This window comes from Phycomyces blakesleeanus (genome assembly GCF_001638985.1).
Source record: "Phycomyces blakesleeanus NRRL 1555(-) unplaced genomic scaffold PHYBLscaffold_4, whole genome shotgun sequence".
Taxonomy (NCBI): domain Eukaryota; kingdom Fungi; phylum Mucoromycota; class Mucoromycetes; order Mucorales; family Phycomycetaceae; genus Phycomyces; species Phycomyces blakesleeanus.
Genome location: NW_017265137.1, coordinates 1,243,635 through 1,262,891, shown reverse-complemented (window position 1 = coordinate 1,262,891; position 19,257 = coordinate 1,243,635). Strand labels below are relative to the sequence as shown.

The 19,257-nt window shown below is 34.5% G+C and overlaps 6 protein-coding genes across 6 annotated transcripts; 3 read left to right on the top strand and 3 right to left on the bottom strand.

The window, feature by feature from the left end:
• Positions 1-873: 873 nt before the first annotated feature.
• On the bottom strand, positions 874-2,743 carry PHYBLDRAFT_76441 (hypothetical protein; the record flags this gene model as incomplete). Its single annotated transcript, XM_018443153.1, has 9 exons — positions 874-1,060; positions 1,140-1,150; positions 1,238-1,312; positions 1,415-1,902; positions 2,011-2,098; positions 2,194-2,261; positions 2,370-2,529; positions 2,616-2,647; positions 2,735-2,743. 9 exons carry the CDS (start codon positions 2,741-2,743, stop codon positions 1,005-1,007), a joined length of 987 nt encoding a protein of 328 aa, XP_018295639.1. The 3' UTR covers positions 874-1,004.
• A 228-nt stretch (positions 2,744-2,971) lies between these two features.
• Positions 2,972-3,789, top strand: PHYBLDRAFT_157803 (hypothetical protein). Its single transcript, XM_018433684.1, has 2 exons — positions 2,972-3,371; positions 3,438-3,789. Exon 1 carries the CDS (start codon positions 3,079-3,081, stop codon positions 3,283-3,285), a length of 207 nt encoding a protein of 68 aa, XP_018295638.1. The 5' UTR covers positions 2,972-3,078; the 3' UTR covers positions 3,286-3,371; positions 3,438-3,789.
• Positions 3,790-4,395: 606 nt separating this feature from the next.
• Positions 4,396-6,592, bottom strand: PHYBLDRAFT_76440 (hypothetical protein). The gene is made up of 2 exons (XM_018443152.1): positions 6,358-6,592; positions 4,396-6,285 (listed from the first exon to the last, which is right to left on the bottom strand). The coding sequence occupies exons 1-2, from the start codon at positions 6,548-6,550 to the stop codon at positions 4,652-4,654; spliced, it is 1,827 nt and encodes a 608-aa protein (XP_018295637.1). The 5' UTR covers positions 6,551-6,592; the 3' UTR covers positions 4,396-4,651.
• Positions 6,593-9,787: 3,195 nt separating this feature from the next.
• Positions 9,788-11,005, top strand: PHYBLDRAFT_60726 (hypothetical protein; the record flags this gene model as incomplete). The annotated part of the gene is made up of 6 exons (XM_018440686.1): positions 9,788-9,825; positions 9,893-9,984; positions 10,185-10,340; positions 10,536-10,601; positions 10,736-10,747; positions 10,878-11,005. 6 exons carry the CDS (start codon positions 9,788-9,790, stop codon positions 11,003-11,005), a joined length of 492 nt encoding a protein of 163 aa, XP_018295636.1.
• Positions 11,006-11,612: 607 nt separating this feature from the next.
• On the top strand, positions 11,613-13,336 carry PHYBLDRAFT_164499 (hypothetical protein; the record flags this gene model as incomplete). The annotated part of the gene is made up of 5 exons (XM_018435018.1): positions 11,613-12,143; positions 12,350-12,503; positions 12,712-12,809; positions 12,968-13,016; positions 13,137-13,336. 5 exons carry the CDS (start codon positions 11,613-11,615, stop codon positions 13,334-13,336), a joined length of 1,032 nt encoding a protein of 343 aa, XP_018295635.1.
• A 3,646-nt stretch (positions 13,337-16,982) lies between these two features.
• On the bottom strand, positions 16,983-18,269 carry PHYBLDRAFT_141471 (hypothetical protein; the record flags this gene model as incomplete). Its single annotated transcript, XM_018430598.1, has 1 exon — positions 16,983-18,269. The coding sequence occupies one exon, from the start codon at positions 18,267-18,269 to the stop codon at positions 16,983-16,985; it is 1,287 nt and encodes a 428-aa protein (XP_018295634.1).
• Positions 18,270-19,257: the final 988 nt, after the last annotated feature.

The following is a 19,257-nucleotide window of genomic DNA, read 5'->3' as shown; positions in this document are numbered from 1 at the left end:
GATTGACAAATAAGACTCTTGCCTTATGAGTAACTTATCATTAATGCATTTCATTAAATATAATACCTATATATGTATTCCAATTGTACAAAAAGAGACAAAGAAAAAAACTTTAACATTAAAAGTAGTATTAATAATACTCGAATGGAATTTCTTTTTTGCAGAGGAAGAGAACATTTCAGTAATCTTTGGTGATACAGCAGCATCATTGTGTCGAAATTGATAGTATTTGCAAAGCCAAATATATGAAACCCACGTTTTGCTGATAAAGATATTATAAATCTAATCTGATGTCTAAATTGTCAAGTGATTCATAAACAGATGAGCATTAATGTATTCTGCTTAAAACATTTCTCTGAACAGCCTGTATGGAAATGTTCTAATCTTCCCGACTTTCCTCTTTTTTTCCCTTGCCTTTTTGATATACCATTACCCAGGCCCTTGAACAAATACGTCAAGATGTGCGGTTACACTGAATGTATATTTTATGACGCTTTACTTCTCTATGCAATAAACCCGGATTTCGGAACAGGGTTTCAGGATGAGAACATGATATTCAATTGATTATCCAAGTTCACGTTCACGTTCAATATGCAAGCGTATAAGAGAATGTGCATATTTTGAATCGCCACTTTTTTTTATTTATTTTTTTAAAATAAAAGGTTTGTTGCAAGTTTACATAATCAATTCTAACCTGGCAAGAATGAAACAAGCTATATGTTTTATCAACATACTACAAAAATTGTAAAGCAAAAAAAAAATGCTTTTCTAAAGCAATGCAAAACGGTATCATAAAGTATAAAACTAACATATATAATCATTCTTACTATAATGCATTTTCTTTTTTCAAAGAGAGCTTCATACATATACATTAATATTTCAACAAAAGTATACAGTTTTTTAGTACAAAATAGTTATATATTTTTTAGGTACACGACCTTTTCATTTTGATTATATTTCTGTATGCTTTTTATTTTTTATTTTTTTATAAATAGATGCAAAATTTACAATTCAAGAGAAAGTCTAGCCATCTCGTAAGCTCCGTGGCGAGATTTGTTTCCTAAAAAAATTAAAGCACGGTTAATATCGACCATTGTATTGAAGCAAATTATTATCGTTAATAATAATATTGTACGCACCTCCAATGAAACTATAAAGAATAAAACATAAATGTGTAAATAATTAGTAAAATTGCAGCGTAAAATTTTAATAATCCAATAAGAAAAAAAAAACTTACCCTCCAGCGTGAACAAAGATACAGCCATCAATCTTGGAGATCTGGCTAAGCTCATTATCCCGGAAACCTCTCCAGCTAAATTATTGTCATTATTATAGTTATTTTTTTTTATTTTTTTTTAAAAAATGTTGTGAGTTGAGCAGTTTATATATATATGAGGTTAAATATCCAATTTACCTTTCGGGAAGACTCTTGCGGTTTTCAAAACCTTCGGGGCGGGTAGGTACACACTGGATACGCCAGTTACCCTCGGGGCTGGACTCTGGGTAGAGGACGTAGAGGATGCTCTTGTCACCAGTCAAACCACGTTCCTTCTCAAGGTCCATCAAGTGCTCCTTCCAGGGACACGAACGCTCAAGAGCAAGGACGCGGCCGGACAAGTGAACCTCGTTACGGTGCTCCAAGGCATCGACAACCAAGGTACGTGCAGGGAGCCAGGCAGCAATCAAGTTCTTGACATAGCCAGCCAATTCCTCACCAGTCAAGTTAGATGCCTCTACAAAGCGAGCATCGATTTCGGGATCAGTGAGAGACTCGTTCCATGCGGGGTTCTTCTTGGCGACACGGGAAGGCAAGCTGGTAGGGCTTTCCTTGAACAAAGGAGTGATGTCACTGGGGTATGCACTGATACCGTTGTCGTTGGCATCCAAAGACTCGATAAAATCCTACATGTTAATGCGGTGTTAGCGAAAAATTTTATACATAATTTCATTCTCCTTTCTTTCAGTATTATTATTATTGTTCGTATTTATTTTTACTATTATTATTATTACATTGTAAGTCTTTTGGTAGATTGTCTCAAGGTCCTCATTGCTGTGGGACTTGCCGATAATGTTGGAGATAACCTCACGACCAAAGTGCCTAGATAGTATTGAAAGAAAAAAAATATTAAGCAAACAAAAACAATGCATTCGTAATCAAGTATCTTTTGATTAATCCATATCGACTGTACATACTTGTAAACAAGGCCAGCAGAGCTAAGCTTGGTTGCGTGCTTCTCGTCAAAGGTCTCAACAAATCCACGCTATTATGCAGTTGACTGATCAGTAAATCATAATCTTTTATGCATTTATGTAATCATTCGTGTTTTAAGAAACTAAATTAGAAAGAGAGAAAGAAAGAAGAAAAATACCTGGTGGTGATCAAACTTGCTCTGTGCAGGATCATAGACACCACCGACATCAACGATGACATCGGACTCTGCCAACTTTGCAGGATCACGAGTGCGAACAAGACTGGCATCGTTAAATTCAGCAGTCTGCTTGAGCATCCATACGGCTAAAGCCTCATCGCTGTGTATAATAACAGAATGTCAATATCAGCGTGTTTATTTATTTGTGTGCCTCTTTTTTTTAAAAATATATATACAACAACTAACCAGTGAAAGTGTCCGCTGTGTGTACCGATAACCTGAAGAAAGAAAAGTGATACAGAAATGAGATCATTAGGAATCTATATTGTTTGATGATCTAGTGGTACTGCTTGTAATGTATTTACTTTGGGCATTGTAAGAATTTTAGTTAAAAAGTTATTGATTTGAATTGGACTTTGTGCCTTTAAAACTATATATAGTATTTTCGGTTGAGTTTGGAACGTTTTTTTTTTTTTTTTTAAAAAAAAATTGGGAAATTTTGAAAAATATATTGAGACGTCATTTAATTCTTTTGGGACTTAATAAAAGGGAAACGTTATGGACATTCTGGCCGGACGCTGTCAGGACATGCTAAATAGATCAAATTGAATAATTAGGCGTGCTGTCACTCGAAATTACTCTATTTTTTTTTAGGTGGAGGGTCATACTTTGATATTTGTTAAATGTTTCAAAGAAAAACACTAATCCTATGGGGCCGACATTTTCTGATGGGAAACGACATTTATATCTAACCGGGCTAATTAGTGAAAAACACAGCAACTGCCTGGGGTTTGGTGTCTCTTTTCTAATCCTTCAGGGCAAAATGGCGTGTTCTGAAGAATACAATATATTCATATCATTATTCAACTTGATCTCTTTAGCATGTTCTGCCAGTGTCTCGCCAGCATGTCCGTAACGTTCCCCTTACATACAAAAAATACTGAGAATCTCAGCAATTAAGCTTAGTTGAAGAAGCCAGAAAAAGAAAGAGATTTGAGTCAAGTAGGTTGAAATGAATGATACTTTTAATTTCTAACTTTTAATTTTCTTTTATAAACCCATACATAGCTAAAGTTTTTTTTTTCTAAAATGAAGTGTTTTGCTATGATCTTAATAACTCCAAGACCTGTAAAACTAAACCGGTCGAAACAAGGCAAATATTGGAAACTATCCAACTATATACACCTCTATTCAATCAAAGAACTGCGCGGGCTTTTGCAAAGTGGTGCTCAACCCACAACATATCATTTTTAAAAACAAAGCTGGACAGAAATTCAAAGAGTAGAAAAAGACAGCTTTATATATTAGATAAGAGCATCTCCAGCAGCCGGCCAAGTTTTATTTTGTCTAAAGCCAAACGCTGCCACTTTAACTAAAATAAAAATCATTTTCCCAGAAGTTGAATTTTTCTTTAACTTTTAAATACATTTTAAGGTTTTCAGCTAGAATATTTAAATCCCTGTCAAATTTAGCAGTTAGATAAAATTTAGGACTATCTTTCTTCTCATAAAATAAAATAACATGAACTGCTGGAAGTATGAATTTTAGCTAAAAATCTAAAGACGGAATAAAAGTCGAGATAAAGTCGACTGCTGGAGATGCTCAGATACCGTATATACACAACTATTTGTAAAGCTCAGTCGTTGAAATTGAATCCTAGATTTGACCCTTCTTTTGACACTCTATATATGGAAAGGACGGAATTGGAAACCTCAAGGGAAAAGAAAAGCCAAAATATGTAATTATTTTAAGCAGTAAAAAAGTGTACAATATTCAGCAATAAAAACATGTACACTCTTTGTCACGGATATATATTTTTTAGCATATAGGGTATCTTTTCTGACCTTAACTTTAGGTCTAGATTAGTCTCATATATATAAATATAAAAAGCAGAGGTGCATAAAAACATAACTATTATTTCATAAAAATAATGTCAGATCAATATATCCAATTGTTACACGCCACAATTTCAGATATTTTAATACTTAAGATTGCATTGCAACAAACAGATATTAATATTCTTGTTACCTTTGCAAGATAAAGCTTATTATACTTTTATTCATAAAAAAAAGGAATATGTGATGAAGGGTAAGATAATTAAATGCATATAAAAATAAATAAAGCAAATGCATATTTCATATATATATATATACATAAGAGTAATTTAGTAGGTAAACTAGATATATGGACAATTGGTATTAAAGGAGTTACATAAGGTGAGTGACTGTAAGGAAAGGATATATGAGAATAAATACAAAAACAAAAGCAAAAAGGAAAAAGAACTAATTATTATCAGAATAACAAGGTGGTGGTCCCCACCCTTGGATTACAGGATCAGATGTCTTGGAAAGAGGAGCACTTTTCGATTTCTTGGTTTTGATATCAGGCTTTGAAGCTGCAGTACTCTTGATCTTACATGGACATTGATTGCATGTCCCCCACAATGCATTTCTAGTAATTGGCTGTCTTTGTTCCCAAAATGAATTAGAATGTCTACTGCTTTCGAAAGATCCAGAACAGTTATAACTCGGAGGAGGTGGCAAGATCATTTGACGGTCATCATCAGCAGCTACCAAGCGACAGTTCAGCATACGGACCTGAGACTCGAGGTTAAGCTCGACAGGCTGCCCATCGCACTCCATTACCACAGAAAAATTTAACCAATGATTGATTTGGATCGATTCATCTTCCATGCTCGGGTTCAATACAGCGTTCGAACATGAAGGTACAGCCATCTCAAAACGACCAGCGAATGCTTCTCCTACATTGACAGGGTGATCGATCTCCTTGAGATTGACCAGCTTGTACTTGGTGGGGCTAGAAGAATCTTCTTCAGAACAATCTGGATTTCCATAATAGTCTATTCTTTCGTTTGATAGACCAGAAAAACCGCTGCTCGAGAAACTGTGCTTGTCGCTACTTGGGTTTTGCGAAAATGAAGTATTGGAAGGCTGATCAGAAAATATACTGACTACCTTTTGATTAAACTTGTCTCCGAGATATCCTTTGGCACCAGTATCATTTGAAGATTGCTTTCCGTCAAAACGGTTGTTTTCTGTGGCCTGACCCTTTGATGGGTAGCAATATGCCCATTTGAGAAGCATGCGTCTAATTTCGGTAGCCTTTCTGGTCTCTGCCGGAAATCCGTGCGAATGATTGCTGGGTACCTTCATTCTGTACTTGCGTGTCTCGGTGATAGTTAGAACAATCGATTTGATCTTTGCGGGGAATAAGGTAGGTTCAACATGGACATCAAGTCCTATGCTTGTACCGAGTGCAATAACGGTTCGATCGACACTTATACGGAATCGGATCCCCTGCTCTTTATTAGCCTCAAAAGGAGAACGGTGGTAGTTGTCTATGCTACGTCCAGCAAGTGAAAAGGCTAATCGATCGATCTGTTCATCTAGGGATGTAACATGGCGATGTGTAAGATTGAATTGATTCCAAGGATCGATTAATGGTGTAGACCCTTCTTGGTTTTCTCTTTCTTGGGGATCAATTGAGGAACCTATTGCTAGTTGATCGGTGTTGTTGACATCCTCTTGTACTTCACTTGGGATAGTATGAGGAACGAGAGGCTTGTATTCAAGAGCACGAATGAGACGTATGTGTTTTGTGGTGACAAGATTCTTCTTATTGACAGAAAGACGAGCCCAGTCCAGTAGTTGCTGTGCGCCACTTTGATCTCGGCTGGCATTCGATCGTCGCAAGGTGGCACTGAGCTGATAGAATATATCAATTCGTTCGGGTATTGAAACAGTTGGAGGAAGAGCAGCCGATATAGGAAATTCGAATGGGAAACGATGAACGCCTGGAGGCATAATTCCATTTGTATTTGGTGGTAGCAGAGAAAGTTCGATGGATTGTAAGACTGTCTCTATAGTATTTCCCATAGGTCGTAAGATCATGATCTCTGAGGATGATCATATTAATATAACAGTATCATTGAACCATTGAGAATTTCTTTAACTGCTTGATGACATACCGCTCCATGGATAGAATCGTTGGATTCCTTCAAATAGAATCTCAATTGGGCCTTGTATAGGTGTAGGCTTTTCAAAGTTTACGATCACTTCGCCACGGATAAGGACAGATCCAAATGATTCTTCAAGATATATAACAGATTCGTCAAGTACCACTTGTAGTGGGTTCTTTTTGTTGGGTAAGATAGTCATCATATTAATTCAGTATTTGTGTGAGAACGATGATTGCAAAAAAATAATAATATTTGTGTGGAGTAAAAATAAATAAATGGATTAATTTCAAGATAGGAGGAGTAAAATATCTAGTCAATATATGTGTTTTTAATTGAGTCAACTCTGATTCTCGGACATATCGATTAATAATCAAACATGTCATAGCAATAATGGGCCTCTTTTACAGAAGTCCAGCTGATAGGTAAACTAAGCGTCAGATCAAGAGTTTGGTGACCCACAATAAGGTTAATTCAGTAGACCATCAACTCCGGCTAATTTACTGCGGAAATCTCATATTCAATGCAGAGAGTCAGTCATACAAAACGATATTTTTGGGACTCATGTACATAACAAGGGTGACTCACGCCCGTCACATTGAATAGTAGAGTACAACCTCTGAATGGCAAAATCTATATATGTAAATATGACGGAGGTAAATACTGATCGTAAGAGTTGACACCATTATTTTCCAATGGTTGGCAAGCACAAGCGTTTGAATTGCACGTTTTGCATACGGCGAGTTAATTTCTTGTACGTATGGAATGTTCAAGAACACCATTCAATTTTGGTGACTGCCATTTCAAATGACAAGCAATGACTAAGTTTTATATTAGAGAATGGGAGTTAATGTGGAGATAAGTCAAATATTCCGTCAAGATGTTCACCGAGTGTTCGGTGAGCATTTATTGGGCTTAAAACGGTAAATGGCATAAACATCTAGTGAAACGTGGGGTATACTTGGCTTTTTTGTCGACTTGTTGGGATATTTGGACAGCAACTTGTTGTACGTTATGATTATGCGTACGATGACCTTTATCTATTCAAGTAGATGGGACCTTCATTGGGACTGTTCTTAGTATTAGTGCATATACTGCTTATTTGCAAAATGTTTTAATGCATTGAATAACCAAGGAGAAACTATAGACCGTACAAAGATCTGCAATGGCTGTCACGAGATCCATTTATCATAATCATTGGAGATTTCATAAGAATTTCCAAATATTCTCTTTGGCTACAAGAAGACTTGGCCACCATAATATTTTTTGTATTACTTTTTGTCTCTTGCCCTATTTGTCCCAATATCAATCTACATCTTTATCTCCATCTCCAGTAAGAGGATCAGTCACATCTATTACACTCTCAAGTTTCAAAACAATCCGACTCATACTGACTGTCAAACACAAGCATTAGTTATAGACATACCTGTTCTGTTGGAATATTCTCCGTTCTTATTTCTTTCAGGAACTTTTGGCTATATTTGAACAATATTTGCTCATGTCAAAGGTCAAAATAGGCCTCCTTCTCCACCTCTCGCAAGTTCATCGTTTTCTCTTTGTATTTCAAGGATACAAAAAAATGGAGATGAAATAAATATATCTTCCTATATAAACTATGGGTAGGATAGTATACATGTATATGACACAGTTACAGAAATAAATTACTTAAAAGACTATTATTGAGGCCATATAAAGATGTTGTATTGTCATTTTAAGTACAATATATAAATAATTATATATATATATAGACATTATCGATGCCAATAGCCTGGTACTATCTATTATTTTTAGTATATGCGTCTATAAACCTATACATTGACTTGGCTTTTTTTTATAAAGAAAAATAAAATAAAAGGCAATAAGTACACTCTTTTTCACATAAGCCTTAATCACATATTTGGATTTGTCAAATATAGCCAGGAAATATGTACTCAAAAACTTTAATAGATAATATAAACCCACATACAGCTATACACATATATTCATTCACTCACTCATTCATTCATTCAGTCATTCAATATAATGCAAGATATTGTATGTTATATTCAGAATATACTTCAAATATTGTTACACTAACTGGAGTCTCTCTTTCTTTTTGAATAATTTTCTATTTTGAGAGATATTTATCAGATCACTCATATTGACCTGTACTGTATTATTTTGCCCTGAATAAAACACCAAAATTGGTATTTTTTACAGATTGATTTGGATTTGCATACATATATACATATATACATATTAAAGATTGTTTTAGAAGTATAAACCATTAATTGTAGCTATATTCTAGGCTTATATTAAAGAAATCATGTTTTTCTCTTTCTCTCTAAAGAATGGCCATTAATTGAGTAACAGGATTATCGAGTCATATTTTTGGCACGGTCCTCAAATATACCTATCTTGTTATCTATCTATCTACAGCATCTCTTATAATGATCGATATATCACAAAACTTCGGCGTAATACTAAAAAATAAGCATGTAAAACATTGTAATTAAAACACAATAAGAAAAAGAAGAAGAAGTATGATCTATTATTATCCTGCTTTAACTCGTAGGTATCTTAACAATAACGGGTTCTGGCTATACAAGATTTACCCTTCTTCGGGCCGGCGTTATCTAAAAGCCGTGATGTTAGACAAACATACGTATGTAGTGTATTTTACCAAGATAGAAAATGGCGTGTGAAATATAAATAATTTCAACAACAACAAAAAGAATCTCTAAATTAAAATTACAAGTAACCCATTCAATTGAATTGGTACACCATTTTATTTGCTTGGCAAGATATAGATCTTGATGACAGGCAATATGAAACCAAATTATAGACTATACGGCGGAAAATTAGTGGCGATTCAGATGGCGTTTTTGAAAGAAAGAAAGAAAAAATGTCTATGATACTTTTCAAAATTGGCATCGGAATTATCAAATTTTTTTTTCAAATAGTGCTATATCATATATGATACTCTTGACAGCCAAATCACAACAAGAGTTGATTGATCAAAGACGGTCCGGATTACTGTATAGCATCAACAGTGTTCATGGTTAATTTTTTTTGTGTTTTTATGTGCGTTTTTATTTTTGTATTTTTTATTTATTTTTAGTTGATTTTAACATATACAGCTAAAAGATGATAATATAGAAAATACTCTCTGAAAATAGTAGACCCAAGAGAGAGAGAGATAGTATCAAATGTGTTGGTTTGCACTGCAAGACATATCCTACATAATTACTTTTATCTGGACGAGCATTCTTATATTATACACTATAGACAGCTAAAAAGGAGACTTGTCAATATTTAAGCAGCTTCATGGGTTTAGAGTATGCAGCGTGCAGTGAGGCCTAAGTGCTTGTCAGATGAGATTAGATCTAATTGTACGACTGTCCGCAGCAGCATCAACAAATCTACTAAAAGGTGATTAGTTTAATTCTACTGGAACGGTTACATGCTTGTCCTACTTGTTGACATTAACGGCATAACATGGTACTAATCGGCTGCTGATATGTAATACATTGCCTTTTTCTATATATATATATATATATATATATAGTATTTATTCTTTACTAGATCATAGATATAAAAGCTATATAGAATCAAATCTATTCCAAGATACATCCCTTTATTCAGAAAATATAGAAGCACGTCATATATATATTACAAGAAATATTTCGTTTCAAGCATAGCACAGACTGATTAGAGCAATGCCTTTAGCAGCCAAAGTGGTGAGAAATAAATTATAGTAGGAACATTGTATTATTCCCAACCGTTGGATATAGGATGAGCACTTTGCTTCACATACTACATAAAATATAGTATTTTTTATTATATTGGGCAATAAATAGGAGATAGAGGAACCAATTCTCGGTTTTACATTTACAATTATACATATCTAGATGTAACCTTACATAGTACAGCCTACATAATCAGATCAAATCACCATAAGAAAGCTCTCAAAATTTATTCTGATCTAGATTACAGTAACAACAAACCAAAGAAAGGTATGATATATTTAATATGGGGTTATTATTATCATTATTAACCGAGTACATTTTTCAGAAAGTACAAATTTAGAAAAGAAAAGAAAAGAAAAGAAAAAAGGTACATTATCAGATAAGATTAAGCAATTTTTTTTTTTGGTTCTTTATTTAAAAGAAAACATAACTGACCAAAAGAAAATTTGTACTTTTTGTAAGCTATACACATTAATACATCCCTGATAATTTACATTTCGGCTGCTATTTCACAAGTAATTTGTAAAGGTAAAATGTATAACTTATAAATATCTACAACGTATACCAATGTTTAGCTTACACATATATATATATAGAAGAAATCTCAAATAAAGGTTTCTTTGTAAATTTTTTTTTTGTTTGATATAAGTAAGAATCATTAGCTCTTTTGATTGGTAAGATATAATCATGTTTTATCAAAAGAACACGTATCCACAGAGCAATATTATGTTTGAGCCAAGAGAAGACTTGTAATAGTGGTAGTCAAAATAATAGGCATTACCGTTTTACGTTTTTGGCAAGTAGTGATATTTTTAAGAATGCGATACTTTGGACCAAGTGGGGTATGGTCGGTATTATACATTCTAAAAGTAAAATACAACGATTTCTTAACGGTTAAAGAAGCCCATAGTGGCTTTGTAAAGATAAAATAAATAAATAAAGGAAAATATATAGAATCACGGATATACCGACTTGAAATAGCACGAGTATAAGATTTAGTAGTGTAACCCTGCATTTCATAAAAAAAAACCTTTTTTTTTGTATCATTTATTAGAGAAAGAAAGTGTTTGGTCTATTCAATGTTTTCACTAATTTCTTACATACAATAAAAGAAGTTGATTTAATAAGAAATTATATATATACCTCTACATGTTTGCATTATATGCCTAATGGACTACCTAAGGTTCATTCAAAGAGTATAGTCTATAGCTATGTATATTGAAAAAAAAGGTAATGCTTTATATATATATATATAAAGTGAATTAGCAAATGTTGTTAGGGATGGTCTGAGAGTGGGATTTTGATTATACTCCCCCCCCCCCCCCCTTTTTTTTTTCGTCCACCCTTTACCTTGTAGATCTTTATGAATCTCCGCTTTAGAGCAAAGTACCCACTTATTTTCTGTCGCGTTGAGTTTTAATTATACGTGCTGGTGGCTTTTACAGGTGGAGGCTTCGTAGAGTAGCTTCGTAACAAGTACTATTTTCTCCCGTTTTTTTAATTCTCTCCCTTCTCCCTACTTGAAAAACAAAGCTCAATATGTCAAACGCTACTATGAGTACCGTCATCTACAACATTTATAACGTTCAGAATGCCTTGGTCAACTCATCCTTGGATGGCATCAAAATGCTTCCTCTCAATACAACGATATCAGTGAACTCCAGCGAATGGCAGCAATGCTTAGACCGCATTAACTTTCTGTGCTCAACTAAGTGGACAAAGAAGAGACGGCTTCGCGAAAGAGAGCTCATTTTCGGTGAGACTCGGCAGTGTCATCGGGCAGGCATCTACAAATCAGAACGCCAAAACCGTCTCGCGCAAAAGGATTCCAAGACATGCGGTTGCACTGCTGCTTTGCAGATAAAGCAATACATTAGTAATCCTGATGTTGTTACGTTTTGCATGAAAAAAGACCATACAAACCACGTTCCTGGCGAGGCGTCAGAAATTGGAACCCTCCCTTTGCCTTCCGAGGAAATCAAAATTATCGAAGATCAGCTGAGGGGTGGAAACAGTTGCAACAACACTGGAGCTTCTGTTCTCAGACAGATTGATGACTGGAGTGTTGGAGTAAGAGGGCCAAATTATGGAAATATTTACAATTGAAAGGGAAAGGTTTGTAAATATATATATATTGAGAGCTTGTATTTAATAAAGTTTTGTACAAAAATATAGATGAAGACTTTGTTGTACATGTTTGATTCTGAAGAAAAAAACACCTCTTTCAATTTGGATGAATGTGAAATTAGCATCACAGAAATATTGCATATTTACAGGCAATATTTCTGCTTACAGTACCAACGAAAAATCTATTTGCTTTTGGATTCCAATCACCTTCGCAAGTAGGAGTCATGATAATTACCCAGTCGTTTTGCCTCGATGCTACCCACAACATTTCGTCTAAAAACATGGAAGTTACGTATTCCTTTGGTAACTCGGCATCTTGAAACTGGAAAAAAAGGACTTCCCTGTTGCATATATGATAAGTAAAGATCAGAGTGTTGATCTTATCAACCAATGGCTTGTTCATCTTTGTGAGAACAGTAGTAGTTTTTTTTTTTTTTTTTTTTTTTTTTTATTACCCTCACCCCTCCCCCTGTCTATATTACCATCAACATCGATTATAACATTCCTGAAGTTAATGCAATCGCAGCAGCATTACATCTGACTGCAATCCATTACTGCGAGTTACATGCTCTTCGTGCTTGGCAACATAATCTCGACAACAAAAGTGAAGTCAAATGCTTTATTTACATCAGATCAGCTTGCTGCATACAAACAAGAGCTAGAAGGACAAACTCAAGGACATTCTAGTTGAATTAGATGAGCAGGATGTTTTTGAGAGAGTATATATATATATATATATATATATATATATATATTTAAAAAAAAAGAGAAGAGGAAAGGAAAAAGAGAAAAGAAATAACAGATTCAAGGCTTCAAGTAGCAAAACCAAAATGCAATATCAACACCAATTTCTGTAATACTTTGAAAGAAAATGGACTGCAAACGAAGAGCTGTTGAGAAGATGAGGAGGGCCGTACATCGCTCAATATCAAATAGACTTGGCCAATAATTACATCGAAGCATGGCCCAAACAGCTGAATTACTATCCTACTTCAATCGTGCTCGAATCAGAAGATTGGATCGTTTTATTTTCATCCTTAAAAAACGATAATGAAAATTCATTTTTACGAGCAAGACAGGAAGGAGATAAAGATAATTCACTTCCAGCAACGCTTAAATGGGACACCGAAAAATAAACTATTCAGATCTTTCTTTACCGCTTCACAAATACAAGGTGTCCTGCTCTTCTTCTATGATCATAAGTCCTTTTAGGGTGATACTAGTAGATAGTATGGATGTCTCTAATTGGGAGTGGTAAATACAATTATTTGTAACAGACAACACATGGGTACACAAATAATGTCGTAGAAAAGTTTGATACAAAGCTTCTCTTTTTCAACTAATAAAGGCAGGGATCACACACTCGAGGAGAAGAAGCTTTATTATTGTTATTGTTATTATTACTATTAGTATTGATGGATGGCAAAGACGTTGAGGAGATAACGAGGAATATGAGCAAGAGCAAGAGCAAGAGCAAGTGTAACCTATGGCTCTATTCAAGTATGACAAAGCCATTGAAGCAAGACTATTATACTACAACATTAACGAGAATATATTAAGCCGTATTATGACCACCTCAGGTGTCGATTTATTAAAATTAGAAACAGCCAATATCTTATTATAAAATACTCTAGATTACTTTGGTAATGATGGAAATATGATTTGGGTTGGTGGGTGTAAGGCATAAATTAGCATATATATGCAAAAGACAAGATGCTTAGAAAACAATAGATAGACAAGATTGTACGTGATTTGGAAATAGTAGTAGAAAGCTATTTTTTTTTGCTATTGAATCTTACAATCCAAACTTACTTTTGGATAGGACAAGCAAGAACCCTATATTCGACCTTGTATGATTATTATTATTGGAGTGTAGCCACTTAATTGATACTTTATCGAACAAAGACAAGAGGTATATGTATATATACATACTTCACTCTTTTGCTAGGGTCAGTAAAGCACTAATCATTATTTTCTAAGGATGCCTTGCAAGAAGGGATATTTTCAAATAAACAATGTTTTCTGGAAATTCATTTTTCCAGAAAAATAATACTACTACCCCGGTGTTTTCAATACGGTGTAAATAGAGGTAGCGTCAATTCGAGGTTTATTTCTGTCATTCTTCACTCTTTGTACTCCTCTTCTATATCTGTCCTAGAAAGTGTTCAAATTTGAATACCACCAGAGCCTATGCACTTTTTCTGTATGCAATTTTGAGTTTGACATTTATTTAAGCTATTTTGACGCCAGAAATAAACCTCTATTCCGAGATGCTTCACTACGAAATGATTCATCTATTTTCTCATGTATAAAAATATTACAATGACCAAATGCTTTTTTTTCTTTTTTTCTGCCAATTAAGCCTACCCTTACTGAGAACATTACAAAAAAAAACATCATGAATAAGCGATCCTTTGACTGGCCATTCTAACGTTACAGTAAACCAAATGAAAATAATATGGAAAGCTTTATATATAAGCTCAATTTGATATTCTATTGCCAAAATACATTATCTATTTTCACAATACATAACTGACAAGATTCTTTTTTGCTGCTGTTGTTGCCGTAATGCTCTCTTAATTACAGTCATCTTCTTTCACTTGGTCTGTTTATTCAATGGCAGATTCTGATTGGGAATCGTATAATATATATGACGGACTAAATGACTGTCGAGAATATAACGGTAAAATATATATTTCCTATTGAATAAAACATACGTTTAGTTAACAGTGAAAATACATAATATACATACATACATACATGCATGTATACATGCATACACGCCTATTTACACCATGGTGCAAATATACGTCGCGTAACACGATTTTTGATTTTGAGCATTAAAAATTGAATACAAGAGGAGTGTGAAGGATACAAACTTGAATGTCATCAGGACACACACTTTCCCCGCATATCCATTTGAGTTTTATTTATTCAATTACTTGGACTTGAGATATAAACTTCTTTATCCTGAAACACTTTATCACGAAAAGTCGCCTTTTTGTTTTCTCAAGTTTCTTTGTTTACGTTTGGCGTTTGTTTACTATAAGAAGAAGATAAAAACAAACGTAATGTTTGTTTTTGTCAATCAAGATGATTCTCATTAAAGTTACATTACAAAAAAGTAGTATGATGAATAAATAAGATTCCAATGACTGACTGATTATTCAACTTTACAACTAGTACAATTTAGTGCATCAACTACACGGCTATAAAAGATATTGGTGTAAAAGATTGCCAAATGGTCTGAATTAAGTTAATCAACACTTGTATACTGCCGGTAACGAATTACGAGTAATTCGGTTTGGGTTATTGAAATGCTTATGAACTAAAAATTATTCTATAAAAAATTGATTCTAAAGGCATAATGCCTAACCTCTTTTAATTTGAATAACGGATCAGAAATATACTTCTTTATATGTAATATAGTCTTAGTGCTGGGAATGGAAACCTTGTCGTGGATATGAATATATCGTACTCAGATGTGTTTGATGTTCTGAAATAAGATTTCCTCCAAATCCCCGGAAAACGTTTGTATGAACCCTAAAATAGCCTGTGTGTTCTAGATATTTATTAAAGGCCTTTCTTCTTCTAAAATGATAATAATAATAGGTAAGATGTCTAATACTAACAGATATTAAAGATCTGGCCTGACAAATCAAGCCAAACCCAAAATTGCTTATAGCTATGTAATATATATATAAAAGATTCTGGTTTAGATGTTAATAGATTAACCTTAAAAAAAAACAGCTTTTCAAATGATTATTAAAAGGTTAAATAAACTCGTGGATATCACAGTTTTCATATTCTGTTTAATATATAAAGCAAGAGGATGTTCAGCTGGATTGCTTTAATAATAAAAGGAATACAAACAATAGAGCACACTAAAAGAATATTGAGTCTCAACATTGGTGAATTTATTATTAAATATGCTATCTGTAATAAATATATATATATATATACATGCACACACATGCTCACATACATGTACATGTAAATGTACACATGCATATATGCACGCATACACACATACATGGTATCACCACATCCATCATATCTAAAGATCTTATTAAATTGGCTTAATATTTTTTAACCCAGAAACTAAACATGATGTATGCATATAGTAAACCTTTTCTTCATAAATATAGATAGACAATTGGTACCAGCATACAAATCCTGGATTTATTAAAAGGATAATACTAGTAATATCAAAATTTACCTTTAGACTATTGTATACATCATTTGCCTGTATATTTTGCATAAATTGATTATTATTATTACTATTATTAAAAAAGTATTATAGATTATTTGCAAATAGTGTGATTTTCACGTCATAGGCAAAAAGACATCCTTTTTTTTCTTTGGTTATATATATATAGTAATTTTTATTAGATAGGTCTGGAGTCAATGAAGAGGGGGAAATTTTTTGTTGCAAACTTGTTGCTTAATAATATACAAATAAAATAAAATAAAATAAAATAAAATAAAATCAACAGAAAAGAAGGAAAGAGAATGAAGGCTGGAAAGCCTAGTTCCTTTATGATGTGAATGTGGTGGATGAGTGTAAAGTGGTCTACATTTGTAGAGATGGGTAACAGCAGGTATAAAGAAAGAAAGAAAAAAAAATATAGTAATAAATAAATAAAGGAGGGGAAGTGAAGTAAAGTATAGAGGGGGATAAAATATACAAAATCAAGAATGAGTCAAGCCAACAAAAAGGAAAGAGGAACCAGCCACTTCCCCCTATATATATTTGTTCTGTTTGCTGTCGGCTGAAATTGATCAGGATCCACAGGTATCAGAGTTTTGTGGGGAAGAAGGGCAAGAACTTGAAGATCCTTGGCCAGCATTGGCGGGTGGTATTGTGTAAAGAGGAGGTGCACTTGGGGTGTAGGCTGGTGGGGGAACTTCTGGTGGAACCAAAAGTTCTACTGGTTTGCAGTGAGGACATGCGGAAGAAGCAGTAGAAGATGACGGATGAGATGAATCAGAGTGATTGGTGTGAGATGAACTGGCCTGGATTTGGAAGAGTGGGGGCATTCTGTGGTAGTCGTTTGCCAGTCCATCGAGCTCTTTGATGGTTGGTGCTGAGGGAAGAGGTGAAGAGCTTTGGAGTTGCATCGACATGGTCCTTCGGGGAGGACAAGGTTCGTACACCACACCTTGAACATTTCCTAGGGAAGGTGACAACGGTGCAGGTGGTGCAGAGGGCTCAGGCGGAGAACGATCTTGGCTCACATTTCGGTTGGTGTGGTCGTTGTCCGAAGTCTGTATTTCTCGAACTTGTGGAGACGAACCACCGTTTTCGATATCTAGAGGCAGATCAAACTCATTATCATTGCTGCTATCATTATCATCGTCAGAATCGTCGGCGTGGATATTTTTGGCTGCCATATCCCGTCGCTTTCGGATGCGAACGCGTGTGAGGATGATAGCAGCTGCTATGACAGAAACACCACCCAGACCACCGACAAGAGAGGCAATCGTTACCATTCGACGAACTTCGTTCTTTTTACGCTGATAGCCATTCCCGAGTGCTTCTCCAGATGAGTTCTGCCCATCAGAGTTTGAGCTATTTGGATCGGTCATAGTCGAAGAGCTCTGGTCGCCGGACTGCTTTGTCTTGTCGTCTCCGTCGCCCATAGCACGGAAAACTTGGTCGGGATCTGGGTTAGACACGATAATGATTGTTGTTACGATGACGGTCTTTCCGTGGGTGTTTGTGGTAGCGTGGAGTGCGCTGCTTCTAACTCTTTTATCGCTTGATTCTTTTTTTCGTTCGTCTTCGGTCTGACTAGACTTATTGTCTTTCTCGTCCCTTTCTTCCCGTTTATCCTGTTCGTCTCGGCCGTGTCTTTCATGTGGTTCTTCGTCCTCGTGGAATTGAGGCGGAGGGTCGAAGGTTTGGGGAGAATTGGTGATGGTCGGTGTATTGAATGTGCTCGTTCGAGATGGAATAAACGAAGATGGTTCTGGTATCAACACAGAATCACCGGGTATTGCTGGTGCTAGTGATAAAATAGCAGTTGGATGTAAGAGGAGACATAAAGTCAGGAATAGGAATCTCATGACGCCAGGGGGTTTGAAATGAAGGTAAATTGGATAAAACAAAACAAAACAGAGCAAAGTACAGCAGGAGGAGATGGTAAACGCAGAGACAAGTTTATAATGAGAATTGTAGAAAGTAATATAAAAAATACACGCACGTATAGACACACATACACACGCACACACACAAGCACACACACGCACACACACAAAATAAAAAAATAAAATAAAATAAAATAAAATAAAATAGAGAAAGAGAGGAAAATAGAGTGAAAAATTAAAAAATTAAAAATTAAAAAAAAAAAAAAAGAAAGGTGATTATAATAATTATTATTATTATTATTATTTTTATTATTTTTACACCTGTGGTCGCTCATAACGCTTATTAAATAGCCAATGGGATAGCTCTATTTCCAAAGAACAAATATCACCGACATTTTATTTTATTTCATATATAAATAAATAAATATTTAGTGGCTCCACCGTCACTTGAACACATTTTTTTTAAAAAAAAAAAAAAAAATGATCGGACCTTACATATTTTTTATACACATAAAAGAAAAAAAGGTTCACTTTTTCTTTTTTTTAAATATTTTATAGTACTATATTTCTTTTGCTGTATATCTGACAACGTTAATTTTCTCTCTCTCTCTTTTCTTCTTCAAACGAATCAAAATCTTTTCAAATGTTCTGTCTACCCCCCCTTTTTTTTTGGACGCAGCAAAAATGAAATTCAGACAAATCATATAGCTTTTAATGTGCCTGGAACAATCCATCAGTTTAATGCTGCAGAGTTGTCAATTCCCAATAGCCAGCAAATAAACAAAACAATCAAACATATATATTTATTTATTTATTTCAATGTCTCTGTTGAATCACTCCAACCAATCATCAATTGTTTAAACATCATCATTCTCACTTTTTTACTTTAACTTTGGTTTCCAAGACAACCAGAATCGCCTTTCACAAACTACTCGACTCTTTACAGTGATGGAAGCTGTTGCTTATT